Here is a 10,453-nt window from a genome sequence, read left to right as displayed (position 1 = left end):
GTGTGAGCAGCGTCTGGCACATCTGGTGACCACAATCCCCACGTTGTGAGTGCCCAGCCCGGTGGGGAAATGCCGCGTCCCGCCGGCGGCACAGATGGCCCAGGTCTGCCCGGGGCAGCCGCCCGCGCCCGGCCCTGAATGCCCGTTTTGTTGGCCAGGCTGGGGCAGGACGAGCCCCCACACTGCCCTGGCCCTGCTGCTCCATGAATACAGGCAGTGTCTGGACGCAAGGGCTGCACTTCAGGGCCCTGCACCCGCTGTCCTGGGGGCTCCCAGGAAAAGGTGACCCCAGGGGCTCCCTGGGACAGGGGCTGCTGTGTGCTGGGGCTCCTGGCCCCCGGCCAGCCCGGCTGTGCATCTGCAGGGAGATGGAGAAAGCCCCTGCGTCGGGCTGAGCAGAACCTGGCCACGAGAGTGGCCTGCGGGCAGCCCTCTCCTCCTGCCTCGCTGTGCCCTGGGTGCTGCTGGGGAAGGGGTGTTTGCAGGTGCCCCCTGCCACCCCGAGGGGCTGCCGTGCCAGGGGCTGGGGTGCTGTGGAGCTGGCAGCAGCAAGCCTGGGAACAGATTTCTCTTTCCACTGGTGAGTGAGTCAGCGGCGGCACCGCCAAGGCCCGTGGGTCCCCTCCCTTCCCTCCGGCCACCGTCACCACCCACCACCCGCTGCCCAGCCCTTTCCCACAGCTGCCCGGGGTTGTCAGCCTTGGCACCTGTGGCTCCACGTCGCCTCACATCCCTGCATCGCCCTGCAGCTCTCCAGACACCGAGCAGGGCCCCTGGTGGCACCAGCCATCTGCCACCAAACACGTCCCAGCGCGGGCGGCCGAATGGGTGGGGGTACAGCATGAGGACTGTGGCACTGGGACTGAGCCTCCTGCTCCCCATGGAGGACCTGGGGACTGCTGGGCTCTGCCAAGAGGCTGCTGGTGTGGCTGGGCACCACGTCCCAGGCACAGCTCTCTGCCGAGCCCCCGGTCCTGGAGCCTGGCTGTGCCTGGACAGCTGTGGGATCCGGGTGGAGGCAGCTCCTGGGGTGGGACAAGGACCCAGGTTTCGGTGCACCCCCAGTGGGTGCCAACAGGCTGCAGCCATGGACAGGCTCTGGCCAGGATGTCCCCTGGCACTGTGCCCTGCCCGCTGTACATCCTGCCCACCCAAAGACTGGCCACCCTTGGCTCACCTCAGCCCCGAGGCAGCTCTGTGCTGGGCCGGCACCATGGGGAGAGCAGGACGCCAGCCCGGGCAGCGGGGCCAGGAATGAGGCAAAACCACCACAAACAAACCAGCCCAGCCAGTAACTGAGAAGGAGGCGGGGGGGGATCAGGGCTCACTGCCCGGCTGCACCGAGGGCAGCCGTGCCCGCGGGAGGGGATTTTGGGACTGAGGGCTGCGGCACCAGAGCCACCTGCCCAGACGGCCTCGGCTGCCCTTCCCAGGCACCACATTGCTGTCACGGGGCCCTTGGGCACCACAGCCCCCCAACATCCCTGTCTCAAGCTTCATTTGCTGCTTGCTGCTGAACTGAGAGATTTTAATCTTTTAATCACGTTATGAGCCGAGGTGGTGCCGGCCACGCACAGGAGGAATGTCTGGAAGTCAGCAGCGCCCGTCGCGGTGGGAGCCCATCCTACCCCCACCCACATGTCCCCACCGTGTACTGCTTGGGGACCCCCATGCTCCCCAGCCTGCCTTGTCCTGCCTGAGACCGCAACTTGCACCAGGAAAAGGCCCCGGGACCAGAGACCAGGACCAGGCATCGGGGACAGGTGCCAGGACAAGGATCAGCTCGCTAAGGGCTGCTGGGGCTGAAGCTCCCCGCGGCAGCCCAAACGACCCAACACAAGGTAGTCCTCCGACCACGCAGGTTTCATTCCTCCCTTCCCATGTTTTCTGACCGAGGGGAGCAGGGGGCGACCGCAGCCCAGCCCCGCGCAGCACGGAGCCACGGCAGCCCCTGCGGAAGAACAACAAAGCCCTGGAATTATAGATGTGCCGGGAGTTTACTTTACCACAAAAAAATGTCAGAAATCCGTATTGTTTGGACAGGGATTTGCTGGGGATCGCTAGATAAAAGCCTGGCAGGGACCCAGCCCGGGGGGAAAAGTCGGCCGGTTCCTTTCTGTGGCGAGGACTCGCGGCCAAGCGAGGGGAGCAGCGCGGCGCTGGTGCGGGGTCCGGGCCGAGGCAGGGCAGGGGCGGCCGGGGCCGCCGTGAGCCGGAGCAGCACCTGGGAGCAGCGTGGGTCCGGGGAAAGGGGTGCCAGGCTGCCCACGCCTGGCACCGGCTTCAGGTCTTTGCAGGGGAAAACATTTCCTCATCCTTGGACACCGCCTGGCCCCGCGGCACCGAGAGTCCGGGCGCAGCCCCGCGGCCCCAGCCGGCGTGCGGGGCTCGGCGGGGCCCGGGGCAGGCTGCCCTGCGAGGTCCAGGCTGCCCTCGCACGCACGGACGGGGCCGGGAGGGCGCTGGGCGCGGGGGCTGCTCTCCCCCCGAGCCCCCCGGCAGCTCCGCGCTTGCCAAGCTCTGCAGCAGCGCCGGGGCAGCTGCTCCCGCCGTGCCCACGCTCAGCTGCTCCGCTCTCCAGCAGCGGGGCTCGGCTCCCGGCGGCTCTCGGGCTGCAGCTCAGGCTGGGCGATGCCAAATCCCCTTTACCCCAGGACCCAGCAGAGTTTGCTGCCCCGGGTCTGGTCTGGGACCCGCCTGCCACTGTGCTGCCGGGGGGATGTGGGGTGTCCCTCTGGGCTCGGTGTGGGGAGCTGTGCCTGCCAGGAGTGCCGTGAACAGCAGCCACATGTGACAGCAACCCCTGGGCACTCCTGGCCATGGGACAGGACACTGAGGGACAGGGATGGCGAGGGACAGGGACAGTGAGGGATGGGGCTGGCGAGCACCTGCCCTGCCCGCTCCTCCCTGCCCAGCTTGAGGACAAACGATAGCACATGCAGCCCACTTTCATATCTGTTATGTTTTAATACTGTTCACGTCTAAAATGACCAAAACCAAGCCAAGCGCCCGCAGCCCCTTGCCCTGCCTCACCTGGAGAGCGGGAGGGCCACGGGCTCCCCTGCCCAGGGCTCGCTGCAGGCAGGTGTGCAGGCAGGTGTGCAGACAGGACGCCCCGGTGCTGCAGGCTGGCTCCTCTGCACCCGCTGCCCGAAGGGGCCTCATACAGCTCCAGTGAATGCACTTAAATAACAAGCTAATGAGCGGCAAAAGCAAGGGCATCTTAACCACATTTCCTAAAATAGCAACCGGCACCTGTTGCTGGTGCCTGGCAGCCGGGGGCCCTGCCCGCCCCGCGGGGCCGGGGGCAGGCCAGGGCTCCGGGCTGTCCCGCACTGGTGCCGCTGGCAGCTGCGGTGCCGGCACACGGTCCTGGTGGGTGTGCGGGGAGGGGGCTCGGCTGGGGGCAGTGCAGTGGGTGCTCAGTGCAGTGGTATGGGGTGGGTGCTGCCGTGGTGCCAGCGGTGCCGGAGGGACGTGGGGCTGGGCTCTTCTCTGTTTCCCCAGGAAGGCGATGCCAGCCGAGCTGCCGCGGTCCCGGGGGCCACGTTGTTGTGGGGGTGTCTGCTGGGGGCTGTGCTCACGGGGACTCCCTGCCCCGCAGTGCAGCGGGCACGGGGCAGCTGACGGGCACAGAGGATGGGGAGGGGGTCGGGGTGGAAGCCGGGCTGTCGCCACAGCCCTGGTCCAGCTGGGGTCGGGGTGCCAGGCCCAGGCTGCGTCAGGGTGCCCCAGCCAGGCCCAGCAGAGGGTGGGCGCAGGAGTGCGGATGGGAACCCCCGGGCGCTCAGACCACGAAGTGGAGCCTGTATGTCATCTGATGGCCGTTGTCCCAGGCGTAGAGCACCTTCTCCTTGGGGTTGTAGTCGACCTGCGTGGTGAAGGAGTAGTGGTTGAGGAAGGGCAGTCGGAGCTCTGCCTCCGTGTTCGTGTGCGTGTCGAAGGCGTAGGAGATCTGCCCTTCCTTCTGGCTGTAGGTGTCTACAGCGTAGAGGATGCCGCAGATGATGAAGCAGTTCCCGTAGGTGTTGCGCTTCAGCCCCGTCTTCCAGGTGGTTTCCTTGCGCACCGAGAGGTCCCCGGGGTCGAGTCGGCTCAGCACGATCACCTCCTGCTGCGAGTAGTCGTAGTCCACAGAGGGGTAGATAACCCAGAGCCCGCTCTCGTCCACAGCAAAGTCAATGTCTGAGTGGCCCCTCCACTTCCAGGGCGTTGTGTCCTCATACACCACGTCGTGGAGCAGCGCCCAGCCCGCCACGTACCGCTCCTTCAGGTCATACTTGATGATGTTCTTGGTGAAGGCACGGTTGTAGTAGAAGGCCCCCCGGTACACCACGTGCCCGGTGCCGATCCAGTTGTAGGGCAGCTTGTAGAGGTTGCTCCAGCGGCCTGTGAGGGGGTGGGAGAGGCGCTGGGACCTGCTGCAGCACTGGGGTCCTGTGCACAATGGCCCGAGTGTGCTGGCAGTGGCAGGGGACTTGTGTTCCCCTCACTGCCCTGTGGGTGCTCCCCAGTGCAGGTCCCCACGAGCTGCCCACCGCCCCAGGGCTGGCACAGCCAGTGTCACACGGCACTGGGCGCTCACCCAGGAGGAGCCGAGGCCCCTGCACCCACTCGGCTGCTGACCCTCACCCTGCTTGAAGTTGTCGAGGCTCCTGAACTCCACCAGGCTGTTCCCATAGTAGTAGTTGGTGACATAGATACGGTCATCCTTGGCTGCCGGGTCCTTCATCCAGGCCCCCTCGTTGCGCCCGTAGCTGTGGTGCTCCATGGGAGGCTCCACCAACTCGATGGTGCCTTCGCACTCCACCTCCTTCACTGGGTACCGTGGAGGAGGAGAAGGACGAGGGCTTATCCCTGCCCCAGGCACCTGCCTCCTCCTCCTTCCCCACGGCATGGCTATTGCTGGCCTGGCCTGGCCATGGGCACTGGGACTGCTGGGCTGGGTGCCCCCTCCCAGCTGCCCCCCACTCACCCACCTCTGTTTGGTGTTTCGGGGTCCCCAGTGCTGTCATCCCCCTGCCCAAGGGGGCTGGGGGGGCTGCGGGTGGTGCTGCGGGGGGCCGGGGCAGTGCTGGGCACAGCCGTGGTGTTGGGCACGGTGGTCTCTGTCTGTGCAACAGCTTGGGCTGGGGTCCCCTCAGCTGGGGGGAGTGGGGGGCCCCTCTCCTCCTGCTGCTGCTCCGGCACAGCTGGCCCCCTTGCAGGGCTCTCTGTGGGGGGACAAGCTGGGAGTCAGTGCCTTTGCAGGGGCAGCCCCAGGCCCTCTGCCTCGGTGGGAGGGTGCTCCCATGCCCCCCGCCCGTGTCCCCCGCCGGGACTCACCGCGGCTGCCGGCCGGACCCTCCGCCGCTCCCGCCTGCCCCACCTTGTAGTACGTGATGCCTCGGACCACGGTCTGCTGGTGCGCCAGGGCCTTGGGCTTGGCTGTGGGCTGGGCCCCTGCCCTGGCCTTGGTGTTCTCCTTTTTGGGCTTCTCAGGCTTCAGTGGCTTCTCCTTGGGTGCTCGGGGGGCCGCCTTGTCCCCCAGTGCCTTGCGGGTGCTGGGGTACCGCCCCGCCTCCTTCTCTCGGCCGCCTGCCGTGTCCTGGGGGGCACAGCCTGTCAGACCCCCTCCCCTCCCATCCCTCCACTTCCCTGCTGCCACCGAACCAGGCGGTGGGCACAGGCACCAGCCCCTGGCTGCCAGGGGTGCGCCTCTCACAAGCCTGGGGGAGCTCAGCTCTGCCCGGCAGCACTGGCTGTGCCTGTGCAGGGCTGGGCCCTGGGGTACCTGTGGCTCAGGGTACGTGTGGCTCAGGGTACCTGTGCCTTGCTCTCGGGGACAGCAGCCGCGTCCTTCTGCAGCAGCTGGTAGCCCAGGTTGGAGATCTCCTTCTTGATGCTGAGCATGATGTCGGAGTAGTTCTCGTAGCGTTTCATCTGGTTGGTGAGGTGCAGGACGCTCTCCTTCATGAAGTCGTTCTCCCTGCTCAGGTTAGTCTTGATGGTCTGCAGGAGAGGAGAGGCTGGAACCACGGCACCCCCAGAAAGTCCTGAGCAGCTGAGCAGGGAGCACTGCAGGGACGGTGCTGCCGGAGCTCACCTCCTCCAGGGTGTTCATCTGCGCCACCACCTTGCTGATGTAGGAGTGCACCTTCATCAGGTCCATGCTGTACAGCGTTCCCTCCAGCAGGTCCACCATGGACTGCAGCTGCAGAGGAAGAGCAGGGATGGGCCACGGGGCAGGGCTGAGACAAAGGGCTGGGGCACAGCGTGGGGGTGAGGCACAGGGCACAGGAGTGGGCGCAGGGCAGGGCTGTGCAGTGCGGGGAGGGTGCGTCTGGCCCCCAGTCCCACCACGCCTCAGGTACCTTGAAGAGCTCCGGCGCCTGCTTCTTCAGCTTCTCCATCTTCCACTCGTTCTCGCAGGGGTTCAGCGAGGAGGGGGGCGCGGTGCAGGAGCACTTGCAGTCGGCCCCCGAGCTCACCGTCTCCACCGTGTAGAAATCCTCCACGCGCGCGCTGCCGTTCCTGACGCGGCTGCAGGCGTCCTTGCTCAGCGGCCGCAGGATGCACTTGCAGCGGCAGTCGGAGCCCTCCGAGGTCATCCTGACCTGGTCCGTGTCACCCAGCGCCTGCGGGACACGTGGTGAGCCTGGTGTCCCACCGGGGCCCCGCTGACCCCAGCAAGCCATCACAGCCATCCTCCTCTCTTTTGCCTGCCCGGAGCTCTCCCACCACCCCAGGGGCTCCTGGTTGTGCCCCAAAGAGCACGGGGCAGAGTCTGGCCCAGAGCACCGTGTCTCACCGCTCTGCACCCAGGCTGACAGTGACAAAGCCCAGGCAGCTGCTTGTCCCTACGGCCACCAGAGCGTTTTGTGGGCCAGGTAATCCAGGGCCACTTCTGTGGCTGTTTCCCAGCCTCCAGCAAGACCCGAGTGAGCAGGGGTGGTGGTAAGACCCAGCAGTGCCTCTGTGCCCCCACGCCCACGGCCTCCAGCCCACACAGGGTTCGTTGTTCGTGGTGACATTGCAGCCACCTCGGGGTGAGCTCGGCCCCTCCAGACTCCGGCAATGGCCTCAGGCACACACTCAAGGACTCCCTTGTTTCCACACATGGCCCTGACTCACGCTATGAGCCAGGGTGCTTTTCAGCTGGTTTGGCCCAGTTCTCCCCTAGTCCCGCTGTGCTCGGGAACAAGGGAACCGAGCCCCCCGAGCCCCCCACCACTGGCTGTGCACTCTGGGGGATGCCTGGGCTGGCAGGAGCTGTGCTGGGTGCCCCGTGTGCGGGGATGCGCCTGCTCCAAGCACCCGGGAGGGTGGGACAACAGCCACAGGCAGTGCAGTGACCCTGGAGGGACAGGGCTCTGCCCACAGGGACTCTGACTCATCCTGGGAAACAGAATGGTGGCAGAGCTGGGAAACAAGTTGAGCTCTGGCTCCCGGTCCTCCCTGGACCACAGCAGAGCACAGTGCGGCGTGGGAAAGGGCAGAGGCCCACGGGGTCCATGTCCTGCCTGCAGGCAGCACCCTTGGCCAGACAGGCACCCTCCCTCCAGAGCCCCACTGGGATGACACGCTGGTGGCACTGGGGCAGCAGCTCTTCCTGAGCACAGACCCCACAGCCCACATGGGACAGGGGCTTCCTTCTCTTCCTGAAGGGCTGCAAAACCTCATGCATTTTCCATTTCAAAAAACCCTCTTTCATTCAAAGGGAAACCAGGTCCCGCTGGCTGAAGGAAAACACCGGGGGGGCCAAAGGGCTGTAAATTGAGGAGGATCTAATCAAGCTCTCAGCAGGGAGCAGGGCAGGGACCCCCTCCCCAAACACTGAGTCGACAGGCTCGCACCTCTCCGGGCCCCCTGACCTCCCCATGGCCATGCTGGCGCTTGTGCAAACAGGCAGGAGGATTCACAGCCCGGCCACGAGCTGCCGGCCCCTCCTCACAGAGCCGGGCAGCTCCCCAGGCCCGAGCAATGTCCATCCAGGACACCGAGCTGCATGAGGTCCTGGTGTGCACACACATCCCTGTGGGAACCCCACACGAGGTCCCAATGTGCCCCATGGGAGTCCCACTTCAGTTCCTAGCCGGGGTCCCCTATTCCCACCAACACCCAAGCACTGGTGAAGGTTCCACCACTGCAGCACAGCCCCACACCCGGGCATACACTGCAATCCCACCCTCAGCACCTTCTGCAGGGCAGGGCTGCAGCTGCCTGGGCAGGCAGCTCTTTCCCAAAGGAGCAGGTGACCGTGGGCTGTGGGTCCCCTCCCACGGCCCTGGCACGCTGTGGTGGGAGGCATGAGTAGCACAGAGGCCCTGCATGTCCCACTGGGGTGAGGCACCAACAGGCGGGTGCCCAGAGCAGCCACAGCAGCTGTGACACTGCACGGTGAGGGGGTGTCCGGCACACAGAGCCTCCCCCAAGGCCGAGCCCTTCCCAGGGACCCCCCAGTTCCAGCCCCGTGTGTGCCTCACTGCTCCACGGCCGGGGCAGCCGCCCGCCTTCATGTGGGGCCGTAACACTAAACCTTGTTCTGCCTTTTACCAGCTCCTTAAACAGGAACCACATGTTCTGTTTACACAGAAAAACTCATAAACAAGGAAATATTAAAAACCAGGCTCTGACGTGGGGAGCCTCCGCAAGGGTCACCCGCCGTGGGTGCCCTCTGTCAGCCTGTGCCTGGCTGCGCCCGGCTTGGCAGGGCACAGCCCACACCTGCCATACACATGGACCCTCTCCTGAACGCTGGACAGGTGGGTGGGGATGTGGGGGCACAAGGCAGCCTGTGCTGCACTGCCTGTTCCAGGGAGGAATCCAACGGCTCCCTAAGAAACCCACACGAGGGCTGCTACAGCCCCATGGGGGCTCTGGTGGTTCTTTCCCTGGATCCCCCCGCTCACTGCAGACCCCAGCCCAGGGTGCAGGAGGTGGGTGCCACCCATCCTCTGGAGTGGGTCCCAGATCCACAGGGGATCACCATGGCTGGTGTGGGAGAGTGTCCCTGCACTTTGCTGAGGGTTTCCACACTCCCAGCTTTACGAGCTGGGTAATTTTCCCAGTTTCTGAAACCTCCTGCAAGAGCATCCATGTGAGCACTGAGTATGCGACATTATTTGGAGAAAGCAGGACCTTTGACAATGACCCTTGGCCAGCTTTTAAGCTCTCCTTTGGCTGCTGCCAGAGGACTCGTCTGGGAGGAAAACACGCTGTGTTGATAAGCTGCTGCGCCGCACGCCTCTGGCACAGCTGCTGGAAGGCATGTCCCCGTCACGGGAGGGAAACCATGTCACCCTCCTCTTCCTCCTCCTCCCAGGCTTGGCACAAGGTGTCAAACACGTCCTGCAGCCGAGGCAGAGCGGTGCTGGCAGGGCTGGGCCGTGGCTGACGGCAGCCAGGCCCCGGGTGCTGGCGCTGCTCGGGCGTCCTGTGTCGGTCATGGGGACACGGCCATGCCAAGCGCTCGTGTGGCACACACATGCCCACTGAAGGGATCTCATCCAACGGCAAGAACGGAGAAAACACCTCCGAGCACAGCAGGCAGCACCTGCGGGGAGGGAGGCACGGGGGAGGCGACAGCACCGTGTGGGTCCGTGGGCTGCGGATCCCAGAGTCCTTCGGGCAGCATCACCCCTGGCACCCCGCCGGGAACCCAGCACAGGGCATTCCAGGCTTTGGATATCTGTTCCAAGCCAAGCGCTGCTGACAACAGCTGTGTTATCGTCCTATCCCACCAAATGTCTTGGAAAATTCTGTATTTTTAACATTTTGGTGATCCTGGCAGTAGCTGCGCCCAGCACCATCCCTCTGGGCTGGATCCCGGTGTCCCTGCTCCGGCCCCTGAGGCCACTGACCCCGCGGGAGACAGGTTCCAGCTGGAACCGAGGGCTCCTGGATCCACGGGAGAGGCTGGCTCCCCCCGCTCCCCGCTCCTCACCCCCGCGGGGGAAGGCTTGTCCGGGCTATTCTCTCTGGCACCGAGTCGCTCATCGCAGCGCCCATCGCCGGGGCTTGGGCACCTCCCAACCCCGCGAGCGCGCCCCGCGCCCGGACCATTCCCTGCGCCCAACCCGCACCCGCACCGGCACCCGCACCCAGCACCTCCCGGGACCCCCGCCCGCTCCGCCCGGGACCCCCCAACCCACCGGGCACCGCCGGGGACACCGGACCTGCCCCACAGGGACGGGGCCGCCCCCGTCCGCTCCCAGCACCGCCGGGCACGGCGGCCGGGACCCCCCGGCCGTGGTCGCCATCCCGGTCCCGACCCCCGTCGGTGCCGGTGCGGCCCGTCCTTACCGTGGCGGTGCCGCGCGCCGCGGCCAGCGCCGGGAGCAGGAGCGCGGGGAGCAGCAGCGCCCGCATGGCGAGAGCGGCGGAGACCGCCCGCACCGAGCGCCCGCTCCGCCCGGCCCGGCCCGGCCCGGCCCGGCGGCGGGGAGGAGCCGCCCGTCCCGCCCGCCCGTCC

General features: G+C 66.3%; 1 protein-coding gene across 2 annotated transcripts; it reads right to left on the bottom strand.

Annotated features, from left to right (window-relative positions):
* Nucleotides 1-2,963: 2,963 nt before the first annotated feature.
* Nucleotides 2,964-10,357, bottom strand: OLFML2A (olfactomedin like 2A). Of its 2 annotated transcripts, XM_027687974.1 has the most exons (8): nucleotides 10,285-10,357; nucleotides 6,354-6,617; nucleotides 6,086-6,193; nucleotides 5,806-5,991; nucleotides 5,326-5,587; nucleotides 4,980-5,213; nucleotides 4,633-4,818; nucleotides 2,964-4,389 (listed from the first exon to the last, which is right to left on the bottom strand). In XM_027687974.1, exons 1-8 carry the CDS (start codon nucleotides 10,348-10,350, stop codon nucleotides 3,788-3,790), a joined length of 1,908 nt encoding a protein of 635 aa, XP_027543775.1. In that variant the 5' UTR covers nucleotides 10,351-10,357; the 3' UTR covers nucleotides 2,964-3,787. The 2 variants fall into 2 exon arrangements, with proteins under 2 accessions (XP_027543775.1, XP_027543773.1); XM_027687972.1 differs by lacking the exon at nucleotides 10,285-10,357 and having other exon boundaries at nucleotides 6,354-7,532.
* Between the last annotated feature and the right edge of the window lie 96 nt (nucleotides 10,358-10,453).

This window comes from Neopelma chrysocephalum, unplaced genomic scaffold (assembly GCF_003984885.1).
Source record: "Neopelma chrysocephalum unplaced genomic scaffold, ASM398488v2 Primary Assembly neopelma1_74, whole genome shotgun sequence".
Taxonomy (NCBI): domain Eukaryota; kingdom Metazoa; phylum Chordata; class Aves; order Passeriformes; family Pipridae; genus Neopelma; species Neopelma chrysocephalum.
Note: the sequence above shows the minus strand (reverse complement) of the source record. Positions and strands in the feature narration are given on the sequence as shown.

Coding starts and splice junctions, on each gene's coding strand:
- OLFML2A (XM_027687972.1), bottom strand. CDS start 6,686: ATGGCTGTGATGGCTTGCTGGGGTCAGCGGGGCCCCGGTGGGACACCA. Junction 4,819..4,979: donor CCCCGAAACACCAAACAGAG/GTGGGTGAGTGG, acceptor CACGGTACCCAG/TGAAGGAGGTGGAGTGCGAA. Junction 4,390..4,632: donor CCTCGACAACTTCAAGCAGG/GTGAGGGTCAGC, acceptor ACCCCCTCACAG/GCCGCTGGAGCAACCTCTAC.